The 23,758-nt window shown below is 41.5% G+C and overlaps 1 protein-coding gene across 1 annotated transcript in view; it reads right to left on the bottom strand.

Moving 5' to 3' along the window:
- The window catches only part of kcnip3b (Kv channel interacting protein 3b, calsenilin), a 75,901-nt gene extending 57,369 nt beyond the window's left edge, over window positions 1-18,532 (bottom strand). The window contains exon 1 of the mRNA XM_033620041.2: window positions 18,401-18,532. Coding sequence (XP_033475932.1) covers window positions 18,401-18,406 — 6 coding nt within the window. The 5' untranslated portion in view covers window positions 18,407-18,532. The remainder of the gene's footprint in view (window positions 1-18,400) is intronic.
- Window positions 18,533-23,758: the final 5,226 nt, after the last annotated feature.

Raw genomic sequence — 23,758 nt, forward strand, 5'->3', positions numbered from 1 at the left:
ATGAGTTAAAGAATGCTAAAAATCTCTGTAGAGCTGAGGGGAGTAGCAGAGTTAGTAAAAGCAATAATAAGTGCTAAAAAAAAGTGACATTGTTGATATATAAATATTGTGTGCAGCTTTAATTACACTGTATGTTTGCTTTATTTTCTTTCAGTACAGCATGTTTTATAATGTGTAAACCCTTTATTTCTGTTTCTTACATTCTTGTCATAACAGAGTGAGACAGACTAGATGGGAGTTAGAGAGATAGAAAGAGAGGAGACAGCGAGAGATGGGGTCTTTGAATGTCATATTAGCGGATGGGAGGTTCCATTAATAAGTTATAAGTGATTAACATTTTACCAGGCCACAGCAGAGATACAGCATGTTCTGATATAATGTCCCAGCTCACATGTACTCAGACTTTTTCTCAGCATGACTCAAACTCACCCGGCAGAGGTTCATTTTTTCCACCTCCCTGCTTCTTCAAGGTCAAAATGTTTTAATATGCTGCTCCAGGGAAATCCTGGAGTCAAAGAGGATGTAGTAAAACGCCTTCTGAACCAGCTACAATAACCTTTCTTTGACATCTGTCACTTTTAGAGCTGCGGATAACGAGTAACTTACTATCAAAGTGCTTGTTTGCTTTTCTGTCAGCGTAATTGGACAGTTCAGAATAAATCTATATTTGGCTGCCCTTGTGTCTTGTGTGTGGTTAATTAGGGCTCAGTATTGAACATCCATAGATTTTTACAGCAAGTCCTCCAAATTAAACGACAAAATGAATCTGTAACTGCCCTTTATAGTAAGTTATGGTAAAAATGGTTAAAGGATAACTTTGGTATTTTTCAACCTGGGCCCTATTTCCCCATGTGTGTGTGTGTATGATTCATAGGTACAACTCGTTTTAAAATTGGTTCAGTATTGAGGGAAGCGGATGCAGCCGGCAGCCGTGAGGTAGATATGGGGGCAAATGCATCTCATATAAGTTTGCGCAATAAAAGTGCTTTTTTTCGCCACTGACCGGTTCAGATTGCCAGTGCTATCTCTGTAAATAGCATACTAAGCGTTTCCCTTACCCTTCACTTCCTCTGGGCTGTGTGTGACGTCATCTCGCGAGAGCTTTGCTTGTTGCCGGAAGAAAACAGAGGAGCCATGCGGAGCGCCGCTCAGAGTGGCGCTGGTTGTCCCGGAGTACAGTTGAGAGTTTTACTGCATCGGTATCATGGCTGCATATCTACCCGATTTCGAGAATGAAGATGAGCCCTTTTATTACGATGGCTGCCCGTACTTATTTGAGCCCGAGTATACGGATGAGGAGCTCCTACAAATTGAAGAGCAGACGAGGATAGAGAGAGAGGGCCAACGAGCAGACGAGGGTGAAGCAGTGGCTGCACGAACGCGAATCTCTGAGGACTGGTGGTGCTCCTGTGGTTGGTGTGACTCCATGCCCACAGAGGAAGAATGTCTGTGTTGCAGCGAGTGGGACCTGCTGCTCAATATTCATGGTCTCGATGTGTCCTGGGATGATACAGAAACTACCAAACGCTGTGCAGCTACGTTAGAGGATTTCCCCCCTCTGATCAGCAGGGCAGTGCTGGATACCTTTTTTCATGTGCCCAAAATAAATTGGAGGAGGCGGCCAAAACCACAGGGACCAAATGGTCAACTATCCATCAAGTAAGTATAACTAATAGGTCTTTATGCATGTAATACTGATACCTAGAATTGCTGTTTTCTTCCGGCAACAAGCAAAGCTCTCGCGAGATGACGTCACACACAGCCCAGAGGAAGTGAAGGGTAAGAGAAACGCTTAGTATGCTATTTACAGAGATAGCACTGGTGATCTGAACTGGTCAGTGGCGAAAAAAAGCACTTTAAATGCGCAAACTTATACGGGATGCACTTGCCCCCATATCTACCTCGCGGCTGCCAACTACATCTGCCTCCCTCAATACTGAACCAATTTTAAAATGAGTTGTACCTGTGAATCATACGCACACATACACATGGGGAAATAGGGCCCAGGTTGAAAAATACCGAAGTTATCCTTTAAGATTATTGAAACATTGTGGTTTGGGTTAAAATCACATCTTTGATAATGTTAGTGGATCTTTGTCATCATTATGATAACACCACATGGTTAAGGTTAGGGGACGTGGTTGATGCTGACTGTGAGGTGGAAATGAGAAACAAACAACGATGCACGGGTTTACACTGTGTACCCACTAAGAAAGCTTTCCATATACCCACTTAAAAATGCATAAGGATACGCTACAACACAGTTCTGTGACTCAGCTTTCACAAACTATTTGTTTTTACACAAGCACACAGACTACTTGGTCAGAGGCCCTTGGTGTCACATACAGACTCACAATGCACCGCTTAGCATCTGTATGACACACACGAGCCCGGTCTCACTCCAAAGTTGTCAAAATCCGGTGCTTGGGCAGTGACTTGCGGCATCAGAAACCAATGAAAAAAGGCATCCTTTAACATCAGCATGATACGCAGCCGGACTAAAAGGTTTTGAATTTTTGGCAACTAAAGCTAGACTAAAACTATGAAGGATAAAAATGACTAAATGTGACTAAAACTAATAGGTGTTTTTGTCCCAAACTAGGACTGAATATAAAATGGCTGTCAAAATTAACAGGAGACTGGTGTTTGTGTCCTGCCTGAAACTAAAAGTCAGTGTTGAGTTATTTTGTCACATCAGTTGTTAGTCACTCTTCAGTCAGTCGTTAGTCTGCCCCCAGCGCCAAGCATCAAAATATGACAAATAGGGATGACATCACATTGTGTCCTCTTTCCTCATTCCCACCCTGCTCAGCTCAGTGTGTGTGTGGTTGAGAGAGATGCACTCAGACTAGACAGCTGTTGACAATCAGATCAGAGAGGAAACTAGCAGTAAAGCTGTGAAGTGGTAGTAAATGCACAAGTAAATGTTAAGGTTTTGACATTGAATAAACAGCGCAGCTCCTCAAGACCCAGGTAAAGTTCCCTTGTCTTGCTTAACTGCTGGGTAAACCCTAATGGAAGGCGGTATATGGTGGCTTCCTAAACAGGAGCGGCTTTGAGTTTGACCTACCAACCAACCAACTGCCTCAATTTTTCCACACCTTTTTTTTTTTTTTTTTTTTTTTTAATTTGGAACAATACTGTAAGAATAATTAAATGTCAGTTTTTGCATACCCCTACGAGTTTTACAATTTCTCAGCCTCATGTCACAGCTGACATGACTGTTATCACAAGATCTGCATCTATCCCAGTATACAAAACACATGATCATATTGTTTATAACTCAATCCTGGAGAGCAAATTCCCCATAAAACAAAAACGATTAGCAGCATGTCCTGATACATAACAATGTGAACAGTATGAACTGTGAGAACAGTTGAAAATCAGCTCAGAGTCCAAAGTGTTTAAATCTCCCTGGCTGCAAATGTCCTTGGCTGCTTACAGTAAATTGTTTCAGGAGATTTCATTTGAAATGCCCTCAATTATGTGTGTATATACCATATAAACTAGACTACACCACTGTCCTGCCATATAGTCCATTGTTTGTTTACCCATCCATATACACCAACCTCTGACCTCTGAGGAATTTGTGCCTCGATAACAGTATCACCCTATTTTCTCTTTTGCTTCAGACCAACAATTAGTCACATTCCTGCAGCTGCTGGAGGGCTTTCTCACTTAGATGTAAACATATACGGTTTGGGGGCATTTTATGAGGCGACTAATGCTGTTGTTTTTCTTGGGAGGGATTTATTTTGGTCTTTATACCAACAGAATTGTGTAGCACAGAGTATGGATAAAATATTGTCCCAAAATCTGACACTGAATGTCAGATTGTAGTCTGTTTTAGTCATTCCTTAAACAGACAGTTCCTCACTTAAACTAATAGTTTTAGTTACTATTTTCTTTAGTCAAAGTTCTTGCACAGATGCCCGTTATTAGGCAACATATATCTTTTTAAAAAAAAACAAAAACAAAAAAAAACATTATTATCAAAGTAAGATATTGGGAAAAGTGTAGTTTTAGTAGTGGACTGAAATGCAAGTATTGTATCAGCACTGGTATAAAAAATGTAATTAGTTTTTGGACAAATTAATGTTACATGTTAATATTGTTGGTGTACACCAGTCCAAGGAAATAATAGCCACACGTCATACAGATGTCTTTTTAAGGGTTATTTCCATCCTTCAATCCTCCGCAGACACTGTGAAAACTATAAACATAAAAACAAGGTTTGAAATACAAATCTATTTATTACTTTCAGAGTCTCTCAACAAATGTCCAGCATTTAGACGTGCCCAATAATAGTCTCTCACATGAATTTTCTGATAATAGAGAGGTCTTAAAAAGTTAGCACAACAACAGAAAATATTATAAATTGTCCATACAGGCCACTTACAAATATTATAATCAGATACAAACCAAATAAACGTGCAAAATGATAATCACCGTGTGTGCTTCTTGGACCGTGCAGAACATTATTATTTTGGGGCCATATGTATTTCCTTTGCAGCCATGTTGGTTCTCTGCTCTGTAGCCATGTTGGCGCTCTCTGCCACCATACTGTGTCAGCCCACAATGCAGCAGGTGCAACCCCTGAGTCATGTGACCCATGACTCTCGATCAAAATAAACTTACATTAAGAACAATACATTTTTCTTTAGCTGAACAATATTTTTAAAAGGTGGTATATTTTAAATAATTGTTAAATTAAAGTTACCTTTTCAATTACCTGTTTCTTACATTTTTAATCAGTTTTTAATGACAATTAATTCAAACGTGACAGAAAATATGAAAAACCTTTCAATTAAATTTCGGGTAAAAAGAAAAAAAATGTCTCTCTGACAGTTACAGTTGGGATTTGGTAGCATTTTAGCAAATCTCAATTCAATCCCCTCATTTTAATTTTAATCCCCTCATCCAATATTTTCAGGGTTAAATTACAACAATCTGAAGATACTTAATGTTAAGAACTGTGATTTTTTTTGCCAGATAAATTCCATTTTTGCTTTTTAGGTAAAGAACTAAATATTTTGTTAATTGTTCAATTCAATTTAATTTAATTTGTTTAATTGTTTTGTGTCTAAATTAAGAGAGAGGAGATAAAAGTTTGTTTCAAGATGAGTTTTGTTAGACTCTAAGCTTAATGGATCGAGGTATTTATATTAGAACTGGATCCAAAATAGAGTTGGCTGATGAAAAATCCGCCTTACTAATATTAGACGAGCTAATTTCTACACAGCAGCAGCCAAGCTTTGCTGAGAGAGTTGGTTGTTTACTGTCTACGCATTCATAGAAGGGAATATCACACTCTGTCATACGTTTCAACAGAGTTTTCTACAGTTTTATCATAAATTAGCTCTTGCCTAGGAGCTTTATGTTCTACCCTGTGAGGACATCTACCGTGCGATAATACAAAAATAGCCTATGCAAACCACACATGCATCCACGACACATCTACAGATGAGCACACAGAGCAGAGACATAAAAGCAGACAAAGACTATAAATACACCAGGACCCAAATGCACACACAGAAACACAAACACACGAATACACTTTACATTTGTCACACATACAACCGCCCACTTACCCGCGCTGCAGCTTAGTGATAGTGCACACAGGAGTTAAAAAAAACCTCAGAACAAACCTGGTTTCAATTAAGGACAGAGTGGATCGTTTGTTAAACCCCCTCTCTGAACAGTGGCTATCCAATCACAGTTTAGCAAGGATAATTAGGAAAAACAGGTGTGTGAAGCTTTGGATTTCTCCACCTGTTAAAGCAGTGTGCACGCGACTATAATTCTAGTGATACATATATATATATATATATATATATATATAATAAGAGTTTGGATGATTGTGCCTTGTTTATCGTTTCCCAAACAATAGTTAGCATGGCAGGATAATGAGCTTAAAACCTGCAATTACTGAGCATGACTTCTTAGAGTCTATGCTAACGTTAGCAGCTTTGTCCTTCCCTTTACTATACTGTTTGAAAATATGAAACTAAGTAGTTAAACAGGGATATTAAATGTTTGAATTAAAGCTGGAGAAAAAGCAGAATTTGATAATACACCCTCCTGCAGTTCTCCCCTTTCTGTCATCTCCCATCAGATGGGTATTTGCACACACTTCATACACTAACCCAGTGTTTTCCATCCATCCATCCATCCATCCATCCATCCATCCATTTTCATCCACCTCACACCCAGCAAAGCACCTCAGACGTCCCTCTCTCATATATAATCCCTCCAGCGTGTTCCGGGTCTGCCCCAGGGCCTCCTACCAGTGGGACATGCCCATAACATCTCTAATGGGAGGCACCCAGGAGGCATCCTGATCAGATGCCCGAACCACCTCAACTAACCCCTTCAGACGCAAAGGAGCAGCGACTCTACTCTGAGCTCCCTCAGGAGGTCTGAGCTCCTCATACTATCTCTAAGGTTGAGCCCAGCCACCCCATGGTGGAAACGCACTTCGGCGGCTTGTGTCAACAATCACATTCTTTTGGTCACTATTCAGAGCTCATGACCATAGGTGAGGGTTGGGACATAGATGGACCCATAAATCAAAAGCTTTGCCTTCCAGCTCAGCTCCCTCTTCACCACGACGGTCCAGCATATGTTCTCCATACATTGATTTATTTATTTAATCTTATTTCATTGTGCAGTTGCTCGCAGCTCTTTCATTCAGTCCAGAGTCGCCCCACTCTGTCTCTGTTCATCAGACCACAAGTGAGACAAGAACTAGCTGCTAGCGACCCTGCAGTACATCCACCTCGCTCCCCACTGCTGCAGCTGTTATTCATCCAGTGCAAAAGCCCCCACTGCCGGGTGTCACAGCAGGCTGGTGGCCAGTGGCAGTGCCGGGTCTAACCTGTGTAATGGCAGCAACATAAAGTTTGCTAATGTGGCAGTGAGTCGGGGCTGTCTGATCCCCAGGAGCTGGGGATTTGGGTTTCTGCAGCCGCTGACTATGGGTCAGTCTCACAAGCTGCTGCTCAACCAGGTAGTCTGTGGTGGCAAGTCGTGAGGCTGAGAACACACTGTGATTCGAGGCTCTAGCAAACGTTAGCTACATAAACATAAATCAAAGCCACTGTAAAGCACATTATATGCTGTGTGAAAAAAAATATTAAAAAATGGTTATAATTTTTTTTTAATGTGATTTTTCTTCCCTACTGATCCCATAAACCCAATCACAGACCTCCATTCTGTCCTGTGCTCCTTTTCTCTTTCGATATCTATTGTTCAACACTCTGAGGAGATTTAATTGATCCACAGAGCTACATTTCAAAGACCTAACCTAATTTAACTTGCAATTAAAATGCGCGCGCGCACACACACACACACACACACACACACACACACACGTAATGGAAAACAACAGTCATTTAATCAGCTGTTCATATTAATATTTATAGTCTTTCTTCACCCTAGATGTCAGCACAAATCTGTCCTCCATCTCCCCATTGTTTCCAATCTATTTTACAGTCACCTTCCTCTCTTTCTCTCCGTAATGTCACCTGTCACCGGGGCTACTCTCAAGGTGAGGCAGAAATACCAACTGGGACTTAAACATAAGGGAGGCAGCTTCAGCTGCCTGTGTGAGTGTGATTTTGTGTGCATGTGTGGGGGGTTGAGATGAGCAGGCAGGAGGAGGAGGAGGAGGAGCTGGGTGACAAGGACTGACAGCTCCAAGGGAGAGAGATACAGTAAATACTTGATAAAAACTCCTCTCACATAAATCCTACCACCTGGGACTTCCTGCAGAGGAGCCCAGAGCTAGATGGTCTCAAATCTTGAAGCAGCATGAGGACGACACACAAATTCACTGGGAGTTTGCTCATTTTGTTGACATTGTGTGTTGACATATAACGTGGAGATATGCTCCAAAGCAAGCTGGAAGAAAGTGATACCAAGAGTTAGAAAATTATTGGCAGCAGAAAAAAGAAAAGGCCGAGTGCTTCTTTAAAAGATAACCAACACATAGACGGATGTTCTTCTACTCTTTACTGTATAAATCGGTTTACTAGTGACAAGGAGTTGCTACACATGTGAAACAGCTAGATAATGTCGGCTACTCTGTCTTAAATCTGGAGAAAATAACTGTGGATGCCACTGGGGTTTGGAGAAAGTAAATTTGTACCAGAAAAACGGGGCATTTACCAAGCAGCGAAGGACTAATGCTGCATTCACGTGCTCCTCAGTTGGTCCTATGGGAAGTCATTCTTCTGACTTTGGTGTGTTCGTGAGCTTCAAGTTGTAATGTGGAAACAACAGGGACACTACAAAGACTTGTCGGATTTTATTGCTCTGAGCATTTAAACACTACGTTGATAACAGTTTTTTGTATTGTGGGAAATGTAGGATCTAGCACTTCTGTAGTTTGATCCATATAAAGAATTAAATTTCTATCAGCCTGACTGCTTATATTATGTTTATTTCTTTTGTATTTTTAATCTGTCCTATCAAATTCTCACTCTGACCTCGTCACATATTGATGTTTTGGTCATTGACTTTCCACGTCCTCATATGACGTGCAAGGTACCCTGGGTGCGTTGGTTGTTGACGTTCTGGGACGCCATGTCAAGTTCTACCTGTTACATGCATCGTGTTCTTTCAAAATACACTTCGGTTTTCACAGGAAATTTACCATTTACATACAGTCTCTTTCAAAATAAACACACTACGTCGGTACAACACTGCAAATTGATGTTTTTTTTCCTTAAACAACAAACACACGGGGTTAGGTTTAGGAAAAAGGAACAGGGTTTGGCTTTAGAGTCTTTCAGGATGCGAACACTGCTCTCTCGGGTAAGAGTTGGTGTTTGTTGGACCTATTCCCTACCCGTCCTGTCTGCCCCAGTCGGACATTTGCCATCTTAACTTTCATCCTTGTCCCTCCGCGTTTCCCCGACGTCGCCGGGTGCCATTAAACTATAACTACAACTGGCCACATATCATGCTGACATTAAAGGATGCCTTTTCCGTTGGTTTCTGATGCTACAAGTCACTGCCCAAGCACCGGATTTCGACGACTCCAGAGTGAGACTGAGCTCATGAGAAACATAATGCTGTTTGTTTTTAAATAAACATAAGTAGGAAACATTTTTAACAAATGTATCTGCAAAGTCACATAAGGTTTGTAATAACATATCTGCAAGCTGCTTAGCTTTTTTTAAAAACCAAAACCATGATTTTTTAAAAATAAAAGCACAACTAATCGTAGTGACTAAAACCAATGGATTTAAAAAGAGAACTGGATACACTGTTGGAGACAGAAAGTGCTCAGCAGCACACTGAGTGGAATGAAATTACCTGGATCTACCCATCATGGGGCCCATAGAGCAACTGCACTCAAGACTTCCATCAAGCAGCTAACTTACGTCAGCTGCGCAGCTGACTCCTGTTTTCGTGAATGGATAAAATCATGTGACTTAGTTTTAAACTTGTTATTGGAGCAAATAGATCAAATCCTGAGAGTGAAACAAGTCATTTTATGGGAACTGTGATGCTTAAAAGAATTTATCCACTGATTCACACGTCTTCTTCACAATGTAAGTCTATGATAAAAAAGTCTTTGTGGCCCATTGGCATCACGTGACGGACCTGGACTTGGTTGAAAATTAGCACCAGCCACCTGCTAAATGAAGCTCTAGTGAAAGTTCAGTCAGGAAGACAATACTCATGCTCAGGCTGTAAGTTTTCTTTCTCACCCTGCCATTCACTCCTTGCACATATGCTCACTCACTATCTCTAGGTGTCATTAAGTCAATCATCTTAATGCCCCTCATTTTAAATACGATCTTCCTCTGCCATCGCTCTTTCATGCTGCCATTGTGCACGCCCTCCACCTCCCCATCACCACCTTGTCTTTACGGATACGCCTCAGCTGTCATCGGCCTCAGAGTCAGCAGCCACCACCACCAGTGTCTTCATGGCTCCATGGAGGGATTTATAATGCTGCCGCTCAGATGTCTCTCGATCACAAATTCTCTCCCGCTGGTGTCCAAGCACTAAAGACTTCTGGTAATCCTAATCAGCACAAATCAATCTGTTAATCTGTACACTTATATTCTGTATTAAATATTATCTTTATTCCATATTTCTGTCTCTCCTGATTGAAATGCTGGTAAAATATTCAAGTGGCTGCTAGATGACCACTATGACTGATTTTGGAATCCTCATAGTGGCAGGTGGACAAAAAATTAATTTCCGACACCCGGGAGTTGTAATTCAATGGTTTGACCACAATGTCAAACTGGCTTCAAAGCCCAGCGCTGTTCCTGGGGGCTGGCTAAAGCCTGGACAAAGCTTAACTCTAGCAACAGTAACTCAGTTGTAAATCTCTTTCTATTTTCACTCTAATTCTAACTTAAAAACTGTTACACAACAAAGAGCTCTCTATTTTGACCTTTTGTTCTACAACTTATTTTCCCTGTAATGTAATTTCCCAGAAAACAGTTAAGCTGAAGCAGAAAGGGTTTTCGATGAAAAACAAAAACAAGTTGAGTCACTTGACAACAGAAAAACAGCTTCGCAGATGGTAGTTTGGATGGTAGTGAGGGTGCCAGACTGATGAACTTTTGGAAATGCACCGCCTTCTGTTTTCAGTTTGGTACATAAAACAGCAGAAAAAGCAGAACAGTAACCTTGACTGAGAGATGACAGAAAAACATCTACGCAGCTGTATGTGTTCATAAGATGCGGCTGTGTGCAGCGTGGCTCTTTACATGAAGCCTGCTGCAGGAAAATATGCAGGCTGATGGTCGAGAGCTGATACTATTTGTGTCCTGACTGCTTGAGCCGCTCAGTATGGCTGTCAGTGTGAATCAGTGTGACTGTGGGAGGACGGCACATCCATATGGACCGCATGCTGTTGGTACGTTTGTGTGTGTGTGTGTGTGTGTGTGTGTGTGTGTGTGTGAAAGAGAGGGAAAGAGTATTATATTGATGTGTGAGCCTTCATGTGGAGAAAAAATTAATACTCTGGGGAGGCACCGAGCAATCGAGGAGCCATGTTTCAATTATCAGCTCCTCCTCCTCCTCTCTCCAACACACACACACACACACACACACGTCATATCAGATTGCCAAACTCTGTCCTGTCATACCTCTTCGTATAGGTCAATAAGTACACTGACAGACAATACAGACAGCGTGTATGAGCATCACAACATTAATTGATCAGTGATGGACATTTTACAGCAGCTTCTTTTCACCCCACTGCTTTTTCCCCTTGTGGATCGATAACACTGTGCCTTGTACAATCATGTAGGACATGTGTGTATGTGTGATTTTTTTCACGCACGCTAACTTACATCATGCTGAAGAAAGAGAAATTCTCCATTTGCATCAGTTTACCATATCAAAGCTACTTCACAATGATAAATATTCCCAGAGCCTGAGAAAATTAAAGATAGATGAAGTGAAGATTTCAGCATAAAATGGCCTTAACATATGCAGTTTCTCTGCAGCACAGTGATGAGAAGCCCTCTGTGTTTGGTGTTTGATTAGAGGTGTGTGGTGCCATTCCCTGTTCCCACTTTAAAGGATACAGTTACCAGACCTGATAAATTATTTAACCAGTCTAAATCTACCAATCACTCCACCTATTGAACAGGTGGGTCCCTTAGACACTCTATCAGGTGCAGCACAATGCACTGTGTGTGTGTGTGTGTGTGTGTGGGTTGCCGTCAGCCTGTCTGGCGTGGTGTCACTGATCTGTGCAGCTTGACTGTGTGTGTGTGGCTGCTTTGCCTGACATGCTGCTCTGTGGAAAACTGCAATGTCAGACTGAGTTTCTTAAAGAAAGCTTCCACTGTAGCATACTATTGTGTGAGCTTAAAAAACATAGTGAAACATCATTAAAGCTTCTTTTATCTTCAGATTTAAGTTCAATCCTTCAGAATAATAGAGGTGCACGTGCAGGCTAATTTTGCCATCCCAAAACCTAATTTTTCAATTACCGAAGTATTAAATAACTGATAAATAAAAAAATAAAATACGTGACGCAAACTGAAAACAAACTAAACTGACCATGAGACTGCTCTATCCATGAAACATTAGTTGTTTGAACTAGTGTGAGATACCTTTACAAAGCCCTTTAACAGCCATGGTAATTATGACGCAGCAACAAAGGAAGTCAGGTGATGGCAGCAAACTTGTTCAAGGACATGGCCAAATGCAAGCATGACGCTGAATGTATTAAACTCTGTGGACCTTGAACTAATGACTAAAGAGAAATCTGGACCCTGTGGCTGGACCAGTTGGGGACCACTGCCCAAAGGTATACTATGCAGGAATTTCCCATAAAATGTGTGTGATGGTGTATTTATCTGCAGAGACTCTGTGTTTTACTGTTTTCTTTGTATTTTGCCATGTTTGGGATGTTTGTGGGCATGTAGCTCCCAGCTTTATGGAAAGGTAGCAACCAGGTAGTAGCAGCATGCATTTAAACAAAGGCTATGAAAATCTTGGAAACAGTGCTGAAAAAAGGCAAAGGTAGCGAGGCAAAATGCCAAGCAGACAAAGCTCATTCCAAATCTGGACGTAATCTGGGGTTGAATTTTACCTTTTATTTTACCCAGCTAGCAAAGAAGGAGAGGATGAAGAAGTTAGCTTGCCAAAGTATTAGCTTTTCCATGACAACAAATGTATTGTTCCTACAATACTACAGATGCAGTGTACGTACCATCAGTATAAAGAGAGGGTAACACATTCTCACTCCGACCTCGTCACACATTGACGTTTGGTCATGGACTTTCCACCTCCACATACGACATGCAAGGTACCCTGGGTGCGTTGGTTGTTTATGTTCCAGGACAACGTGTCAGATTGTCGTCTTTCAAGATACATCTCTGTATTCACAGGAAATGTAATGTTTACATACAGTCTCTTTCAAAATAAATGCACTACATCGGTACAACAGCACAAACTGATGTTTTTCCTTCAACAACAAACACACATGGTTGGGTTTAGGCAACAGAAACACAGGGTTTGGCTTTACAATCTTACAGGATGCAAACACCACTCTCAGTCAGTGTTTGTTGGACCCATCTACCACCCTGCTGCCTGCCCTACTAGGACTTTCGCCGCCTTAACTTTCGTCCTTGTCCCTTCGTGTTTCCCCCTGTTAAACTATAACAGCAACCGGCCATGTATAATGCTGACGCTAAAGGACGCCTTTTTTCTTTGGTTTCTAATGCCTAAAGTCACTGTCCAAGCGCCGGATTTCGACAATTTTGGAATGAGACTGGGCTCTTCACAATGGTCATCATTCGTCTGGGACAGCCAAGAATCACACAGTTTATACCGGGCTTTGGAATGGGCCGTTTATTTCTGCACAGGGAGCGGGTGCTCTTCCACGAAGTCTGCCTTGTTGTTTCTACAGTAGCTCAGAATGGACAACTCAAACACTGGCTCTACAGAGGGCTATTCGTGTTTTTCACGTTTGCCAGGATAGTTCTCCTACACACTTGGGACATGGAGGAAATTTCAGTTGGTTATAATCTGCTACCTCCCTGCTACATGCAACTTAATCCTACACTAGACCTTTAACTAAGCAATTATCTTAACCCAAACCATGACATCATCTTTGGGCCTGACCCTAATTAAACCTTAAAGGGAAATTTCGGTTTATTTCAACCTGTCTCCTATCGTCCTAAATTTGTTTCAAGTGACTAGTGACATACAGATAATAGTTAGCATGTTAGCCGTTAGCCTAGATACAGCCGTAGTGTCAGACCTGTTAAAACGTAAGTGAACGGGCATCCCTTCAAGTGCAAAGTTAGTCCACTAAACAAGCTTTTTTTCCACAAAGACCGCCTCATATCGTTAGGATAAATGTCAGAGAACATATAGAAAACGACATGTAAATGTGTTGTCTTACCTTACCGGTGTGCGGAGGAGGAGGAGGAGGAGGAGAGAGAGCGGTGCAACAGGTAACATTAGAGGACGAGAGAGGAGGAATGGCTGCCACAAGGCTGCGTAGCTCTGGAGATTGGTGGTGTACCTGTGAATGCTGTGCCCCAGTGCCCACAGAAGAGGAATGCCTCTGTTGCAAGGAATGGGACCAGTTGCAGCCTTATTTTCAAGGTCTGGATGTGACCGAGGACGAGACACCTCCACCTGGAGTAATGTTAGTATCCAGCTGGGCTTTATCTAGAGCTGGCGAGATATATTTCGGCTGCGCTTTGGAAAGCAGAGCTAAATGGTAAACAAACATGGCAGCACACCGGTAAGGTAAGACAACACGTTTCCATGTCGTTTTCTATATGTTCTCTGACATTTATCCTAACGATATGAGGCGGTCTGTGTGGAAAAAAGCTTGTTTAGTGGACTAACTTTGCACTTGAAGGTTGCCCGTTCACTTACGTTTTAACAGGTCTGACGCTACGGCTGTATCTAGGCTAACGGCTAACATGCTAACTATTATCTGTATGCCACTAGTCAGTTGAAATAAACCGAAATTTCCCTTTAACCAGTGCTGTCACATCATTAAATGGACTTGTTTTTCAGGATACATCTGGTATACTTTTGTTGTCATTGTCAACAAAACCCATTACAAGAAAACAAGAACATCAATGTGTTAATCCAGCTTTATGCCTCATGCATGGGATTATACTACACTGACGTGTCATATGTGATTCCACCAAATTGCTTTGCTTCGGCTACGATGTATTTATACAACTAGAGTTTCATCCAGGTAACTAACAACGTTTTGTGTTACTGAATTGGAGACTACACCTGTGCAACTGCTGTGTTTACCTTCATTAATTCACTGAGATGCAGAGTGATGGCGGTGAGTGGAGGCTTTGCAGAAGAAATGGATTTGTTAGATATGTGGTGAAAAGGAGTGGGCTCTGACAGCTTCCTGCGTAGGCTTGGTAGCTTCACTGTACAGTAACTCCTTAACGTATAACTATAAATCTATAAATCATGCTTTAGTCTGTCTCACAATTCTTTTCAAGTTCAGCAGCCTGTCTGTGCCGCTCAGCCTTGAGCCCATTAGTTCCTACTGGAAATTTGTATTTTTAAAACAGGGCTAAGAATATATGCTGTACTCTCATTTTTACTCTGCTGTAGATTTAAGTGGAAAACTGAAGAAACATGTTGAAACATGTCAGCCAGTGGCTTGACAATTGAGCTCTATGTCACAGAGGAATAAGATGTATCAGGCATCACTTATAAGTTGGATCAGTTCCCTGTTGTCCTGGTCTTTGTTTGTTGACAATGACCACAAAAAAAGAAATATCACCAGACTTCTCTTTAATGGTGTAAACGCTATCAAATCAAGTAAATTCAAGACTTCACCACTGATCCTTTATCAAACAGATGAAAAATCTAATACATAATAATGTTACAAACAAGAAAACATTACGATGTTAGGACTCTGATCTCACTGAAAATGACTCAGAAGGAGCGAACAAAAAAACACCGTATTAATCAAACAGTCATTTTTTTCTGCAAAAAATAGACTGAAGTGAGTCACAGTAAAATATCAGGCAACCAGATGCCTCACACCGTGATTTAATTCAAACACCTGTGTGTCAATACTCAGATGCACTGTGTCAATAGAACAACACAAATTGACTGATTGAATTTTTGCCTTCAATAACAAAAGCATATGGTTAGGTTTAGGAATAAAGAATAGGGTTTGGATTTAGAATATTAAGTGATGTGAAGACTGTTCTCCCAGGTGAAAGTCGGTGTTTGCTGGACCCATCCACCGTCACCTAACCAACTTGGAGTTTCGCCACCTTAATTTTTCATTCTTGTTCCACTGCGTTTCCCCCTGACGCCGCTGAGCACCATTGAACTTTAACAGCAACCAGCCGCATATATGCCAACGTTAAAAGGCGTCTCTTTTTGTCAGTGTCTGACACCGCAAGTCACTGCTCAAGTGCCGCACTTTGGAGTGAGACAGGGTTGGAATGTGATTTTACTTGTTTTAAATAGTCAACTTTGCTGTATCGTTGCAGTGGTTGAACAAAACTGCAAGGTCCCCCAGAATTCATTGGGATTAGATGAATTTGCATCAGTTGTTGAGATAGTGACATTCTGGAGGAACTGCATTATGTTCAATAGATAGCAGACAACTCTACGGCTGATATATCCAACACTCATGTGACGCCCCTCCCACTGTCTTGGAGGACGTTCCAGCCAATCTCATCAGGCTGTTTGCTGACATGGAAGGGTCGTTGGCAGGATTAAGCTCGCCTTAGTCTTCCAGGCTATAAAAGCTGCCTCATGTTTTCACTTGCTCTCTCCCTTCCTACAGCCGATGTCCATCCTGCATCATTGCTTTTTGGTTTGGCCCCGTCAACACCTCCACAGCACACCTGACACCTTTCTTTCTGTCTGCTTGTTTGTATGTTCTTGTCTTTTGTCTTGTTAAACGTTCAAAATAAATATAAAATATCAATATCCGTATGTTTAATATTTAAATACACTGGAACAGGAGAGACTGGTAGTTTTAAAATCTAAAACAAATAGAAATTTAGAGTGGAAACAATCAACAGTAACCGAATCAGCAGTTATTTTATTGTGTCGGATTCATTATTTTAGTCATTTTCAAAGCAAAAACACCAAACATTGTTCAGTTCTTGCTTCTCAAATGTGAGGTCTGGCTGCTTTCTTTAGTCTTTTTTTATATTAAATTGAATATTTTTGCATTTTGAGAGGATTTTTGGACTGAGCAAGCAATTTAAAGATGTCATCTTGGACTGCAGGATACCATTATGATCTTTTTTTTTTTTTTTTTTTTTTTTCTTTGCCATTTTAGACATAACAACTATCAATTTATTAAGAAAATACCCAGAGGAGCTGCAATAATTGGTCAATTAATCAATCAACAGGGAATAAATCTGCAACTTTATTGATAGTAATGAATCCTTATCTGAGCAATAAAGGCTGGTTGTAAATGTTTTCAGGTTTTATTATTCTTCTGTACAGGCAAACTAAATATCTGAACATCCAAACAAGACATTTTAAAATGTCACCACCTGCTCTGAACACTTGTGATGGACATTTTTCACAATGTGCTGACAATTTGTGCACTAACGATTCATTGATAAATGGAGAAAACAGTCTCTGGATTAATTGATAATGAAATCAATCACTTGAATGAATAAAAAATGAATACTCTGAAGCCACTACCAGCAAGGACATGTAACATGATGAATAAAAGATGTGGAAAAAATGGAAAAACAAGCACACACACACACACATCCACACACACCCACACACAAATGCATCTACAGACCTCAGCTCTCCACCTGATTATGCTGATTGATTGACCGATTCACTGACTGACAGATCGACTCACTGAGTGATTGATGATGAGCTTCATCATTCACAGAGGAGCTCTGCATACACCACTCAGAGCTGTGTGTGTTCATGCAGATGTCTTTGTGCATTCATCTGTGTGTGTGTGTGTGTGTGTGTGTGTGTGTGTGTGTGTGTGTGTAGGAATAGACCATTTATTGCTGTCTGACATGATCATAAATCTCTCTTCTGTCATTGATCTTATGTTTTGCAAACGTGCACAAACAAACAGGTGACATTAACCAAAGTGCGCACAGGCTTCAGCCTCCAGTGTGCGACCATGCTGAGAGGAGCAGCATCCTTCTTTTGCATCTGCAGTAACAGGTTTCTCTTGTTTTACAGTCCTCCGTGAGGAACACTCACAGAGGGGGAACCTCAACCAGAAACAGATCATTGTGGGAGCATTAATGAGCATTGCAAGGTGCGGAAAGTCACTTCAGGGAGGCTGGGCTTTCACTTTACAGGCTATTACCTCAGATTTAGAGGCTGCTTGTTGCTGAGGACTGATCTGCTAAATTGTTTCTTTAGCCAGGGGGAGAGTCTAGGCAGAATTACAATCACAATCTCCCTCCTCTTCCTAGAATTGAGGATTTCAGGCAGACTGCGCGGATTTTTTTTTCGCGCGTGACACGTGAATCACTTGGAGCCACACGAGGTCACGCAGGGAAAAAAAGATGTCACGGATAAACAACACATGCTTAGAATTGATGGCGTGAAAGGGAGGAAAAGAAGAAGGAGACGTGATGCCAAGTGACACTTGCTGGAAGCCGTCTGCAGGAGAGCGTCTCCTCCACAGCTTCCAGCGGAGATGCAATTACATAACTTCACTCGGAAACTCAGCTCTCGGCAAAAGTGGGAGCAAATGAGCCTCCGATGGTCATGAGGAATTTGTGAAAAAAGGAAACAACCAGAAAAAATAAGATATAAATATAAATTTTGCCAACAAGTGCATCGATGCAACTTAAGGCGCGTTTTTGCTTTTGCCACATGCAAAACAAAACCATAATTTAAAGCTGTCACGTTGTCGTGTGTCGGGAAATAATAGAACATAAATATATTTGTGTCTTACCTGCATGTCTTCCTGTGCTGTAACGCCGACACTGATGGCTGCTTTCCTCCCCGAGTGTGTGTCCTCTCTGCGCGGACCCTCAACCTCCGACTGCCGCTCCGCTGGATGGATGCGAAGGAATGCGCATACACACGTTCACACACACACACTGAGAGACAAAGAGGAGGTGGGGGTGGAGTGAGGGGTGCAGCCAGAGAGAAAACAAGTGGACCTTCATTTTTTATAGCTTAATGATGTAAAGGCAAAGTCAACAGGCTTCGGATTTAATCTCCTAATGTACCAGCCTATAACGGTACCTGAAGGGAGGTGAACACCTGGATTAATGCTGAGTAACACTCCTTAATAAGGGCACAAATCATACACTCAGGCAGTGCTTAACTTGAGCGTGACTCACGATGATTTAATGCATGAATTAATGCAGGATGTGTCATTGATTCCTGTTGCGCGCCATTAACAAAGTCACGATGACGTTATGTGATTAGTTCATCTTTAATAGATCATCCATTAAGAAATTAAATGTTCATACTTCATAGTTTAATTGATATGCGACCAAATTAGCTGGAATCCAGTTACATAAAAGTTCATTTCAGAACCATACATCTGCAGAACATTACCCAATCTCATGCACTAAAGAATGACTTAAAGGGACAGTTCACCCCAAAATCAAACATACATATTTCCCTCTTACCTAGTGCTGTTTATTAGTCTAGATTGTTTTAGTGTGAGTTGCAGTGTTGGAGATATCGGCCATAGAGATGTCTGCCTTCTCTCAAATATAACTAGATGGCATTTGGCTTGTGGTGCTCAACGCGCCCTAAAAATACATTTAATAAACAAACAACAATGTCTCTTTCCAGAAATCATGACCTGCTCACACAAGATTATCCACAGACCTTGTTGTGAGCAGTTTCAGGTAGGAGCTATTTCTCTCTGCCTAACTACACCTGCCAACTTATGCCGCACAGAGCTCAGTGTAGGGGAGGAAACATATTCTCACTCCAACCTCATCACATATCTACGTTTGGTCATGGACCATCCACGTCCAGATACGAAGTGAAAGGTACCCTGGGTGTGTTGGTTGTTGAAGTTCTGGGACACCGTGTCAAGTTCTGCCTGCTACATGCATTGTCTTCTGTCAAGATACACTTCCGTTTTCACAGGAAATTTAACATTTACATACAGTCTCTTTCAAAATAAACGCACTGTGTCAATAGAACAACACAAATTGACTGATTGAATTTTTGCCTTCAATAACAAAAGCATATGGTTAGGTTTAGGAATAAAGAATAGGGTCTGGATTTAGAATCTTAAGTGATGTGAAGACTGTTCTCCCAGGTGAAAGTCGGTGTTTGCTGGACCCATCCACCGTCACCTAACCAACTTGGAGTTTCGCCACCTTAATTTTTCATTCTTGTTCCACTGCGTTTCCCCCTGACGCCGCTGAGCACCATTGAACTTTAACAGCAACCAGCCGCATATATGCCAACGTTAAAAGGCGTCTCTTTTTGTCAGTGTCTGACACCGCAAGTCACTGCTCAAGTGCCGCACTTTGGAGTGAGACAGGGTTGGAATGTGATTTTACTTGTTTTAAATAGTCAACTTTGCTGTATCGTTGCAGTGGTCGAACAAAACTGCAAGGTCCCCCAGAATTCATTGGGATTAGATGAATTTGCATCAGTTGTTGAGATAGTGACATTCTGGAGGAACTGCATTATGTTCAATAGATAGCAGACAACTCTACAGCTGATATATCCAACACTCATGTGACGCCCCTCCCACTGTCTTGGAGGACGTTCCAGCCAATCTCATCAGGCTGTTTGCTGACATGAAAGGGTCGTTGGCAGGATTAAGCTCGCCTTAGTCTTCCAGGCTATAAAAGCTGCCTCATGTTTTCACTTGCTCTCTCCCTTCCTACAGCCGATGTCCATCCTGCATCATTGCTTTTTGGTTTGGCCCCGTCAACACCTCCACAGCACACCTGACACAGGTAAAACCATGGCTTTCATTACTGAACTTGCTGACCTACACACTCCTTTGTTTATTTAAGTCAATCTTAGTTTAACAAACTCTGGTTGTCTTTTAACGGGGGTGGTTTGCAGCCAAGTGTGAAGCAGTCGGGATGACAGTCAGCAACCTCCAAGTCTGAGGCCATGGGTCTCTGCTGGAAATTGGTGGATTGTCCCCTCTGGGTTGGGAGGGAGTCCAAGTATCTCAGGGTCTTGTTCATGAGTGAGGGTAGAATGAAGCGTGAGATGGATCAGCGGTTTGGCACAATGTCTGCAGTGATGCAGGCACTGTGCCCAACCGTCGTGGTGAAGAGAGAGCTAAGCCAGAAGGCGAAACTTTCAATTTACTGGTTCATCTACATCCCAACCCTCACCTATGGTTATGAGCTCTGGGTAATGACCAAAAGAAGGAGATTGCAGATACAAGAAGCCAAAATGAGTTTCCGCTGAAGGGTGGCTGGGCTCAACCTTAGGGATATGGGAAGGAGCTCAAACATCTGAAGGGAGCTCGGAGTAAAGCCACAGCTCCTTCGCGTCAAAAGGGGTCAGTTGAGGTGGTTCAGGCATCTGATCAGGATGCCTCCCGTTAGAGGTGTTCCAACCATGTCCCACTGGTAGGAGGCCCCGGGGCAGACCCAGAACACACTGGAGGGATTACATATCTCATCTGGCCTGGGAATGCCTTGGGGTCCCCCAGGAGGAGCTGGAAAGTGTTGCTGGGGAGAAAGACATCTGGGGTGCTTTGCTCAGCCTGATGCTCCTGTGACCTGGTTTCGGATATGTGGTTCAAAATGGATGGATGTTTAACTAAATCTTTTGTGTGGGCTCCCTACTTGTCACATTCACTGAGTCAGTTTGTGACAACTCAGCAACTCACACCAAACAATCTAGAGTGATAAATAACACTACAGGTAAGAGAATAAATATGTATGTTTGATTTTGGGGTTAACTTTCCCTTAAATAATTTGTACCCTTAACTTTGATTCACATGCATTTTCTACTTGCCTGATAATTCATTAACATGTATATTTACAGGCAACTTACTAACCTTTACTGTTGGTTTATTAACAGGTGAGAAACCCAACGATCATAAAGACCTAAAAAGACAAAGCAAATGTCACGATGGTGGATCAGCCAAACCTGGCAACCCAAAATATGTTCTTATTAATGGCTTCAAAATCCTCTGTGGAGCATTAGTAAACAATTAATAAATTGATAAAAACATTAATTACAAGTTTTAAAAAGATCGGCGTCCCTGCGATAAACACTGTCTTTATAAAGCTTTTAATGTTCACATTTTGTTAAGAGTGTCCGAGAGGTGCACATTTAACAATGCCTGATTTTTGACACTGTAATTTGTGGGTTATTTTTGGATTACATTGTGATTTAATTAATGGTCGTGAGATTTACTACAGCTCCTGAAGGCAGCGTCTTAAAAAAAAAGAAGCAAAATCTTCACCATTTTGACCTTTTTCATTCATCTTTTCTCTCTCTGTGATCACTGCGGCCAATTTCAGCATGTCAAGGAAAGAGAAGAGGTCTTCTGAGTGTGTGTGAGTGTGTGTGCATGTGAGTGTGTGTGTTGCACGAGATTACAGTGTGTGATTTTCATTAGAGTGATTGGTACAGAAATGCAATTAAAGCCCTGCTGGAAAATCCGTGTGAGGAACTGAATCAATTTAGGCGACCTTGGCTTTTTGTGAAGCTGCCCAGAGAAGAGGGAGAGTGAGAGACTGTAGCAGGATGCTAAACAGCAATCACGCCAGGTCAAGCATCCTCACACATCACGTTGATTGCATAATGAACAGCCAGGAAATGTAAATAGCCTGCAGGATGAATGAGGAAAGGCCATCTGTCTAATAAAACGGCTTCCTATTAGCCACCAAAGCTGAATACATGTTTCTATGTTTCCACAGAACGCAAATGTCACTCTGTGCAAACATACATTCACATGGAGTTTAATTTCAGAGCTAGCCTTCAGTGTGTCCACTTGTGGCAAAATAATTAAACCTGTAGGAAACGAAGCTGGACGTCGTGGTGGTAAACAGGAAAGTGGGAAATTATCACCCAGGGCTGCATGTACAAAAATTACAGCAATTTCCTTAACACACACAGATTTCTGTTATCCTCACATTTAAGGAGCTGAAATAAGACTACTAAACATAACAACACAATCAGATAATGTCACACTAAATAAAACATAAAATCATACAGTGTTGCAACAACATACAACAACAACATATCATACCAACAAAAGGGAGGAGAGGGGCAGCGGATTATTATAAGGATAATTTATCTATTCTGCACAAATTTTTAATTTAACATGAACAATAAATATTTAGGGGGACTCATGATTGGGTTAGGGGGGCACTCAGGGAGAAAGTTACCTTTGGGTAATCCAGCTTTCTGGGGACAACACATTCTCACTCCAACCTCGTCACATATCAACGTCTGGTCATGGACTTCTCATGTTCACATACGACGTGCAAGATACCCTGGGTGTGTTGGTTGTTGACATTCTGGGACACCATGTCAAGTCCTGCCCGTTACATGCATTGTCTTCTTTCAAAATACACTTCTGTGTTCACAGGAAATTTACCGTTTACATACAGTCTCTTTAAAAATAAACGCACTACGTCGATACAACACCGTGAATTGATGTTTTATTTCCTTCAACAACAAACACACATGGTTAAATTTAGACAACAAAAACAGGGTTTGGCTTTAGAATCTTACAGGACGTGAAAAACACTCTCTGTGCTGTTAATCTACTGTAATCTACTGTCACTGCCCAAGCGCAGGACTTCAACGACTTCAGAGTGAGACCAGGCCCCTGGGGTCCAATACACGGCTTTAAACTGACCATTTTATGAGTAGGAATTTATGCATCCATCAAATCTGTAACTAAAGTCAAAGAAAGACCAACAACTCCCTTTCCCTTGACAAAAACTCTTCGGTCATGTATACTGAATGCAGGACTTTTACCTTTAAAGTATTGTCATTATGGTGTGATATTTACTTAATGTGGTACTTTTACTGTAAAGGTTGGGTACATTATTATTATTAGTTTTTGTTTGTTTTTTTGAGGTGAGGTGTTTCTTGAATTCAAATAAACACAAGAAGTTTATGCTCTAGAAAAGGATCAGCACTCAGTGAATAACCTCCTAAGCCCCATGATAAGCTATTATGGCAAGGCATATCTATACAGACCAGTGAGCAGTGATAACTAACATGTCTTTGGGGTCATCGGGTGGGAACCTCCTTTCACCAGTGTTTCGTCCAGTTGGTCCCACGACACCTCCAGGAGGCTAGACAGTGATCTCTGGCATCCCAGAGACACTCCCCTAATGCC

This window comes from Epinephelus lanceolatus, chromosome 9 (assembly GCF_041903045.1).
Source record: "Epinephelus lanceolatus isolate andai-2023 chromosome 9, ASM4190304v1, whole genome shotgun sequence".
In the NCBI taxonomy this organism is placed as follows: Eukaryota; Metazoa; Chordata; class Actinopteri; order Perciformes; family Serranidae; genus Epinephelus; species Epinephelus lanceolatus.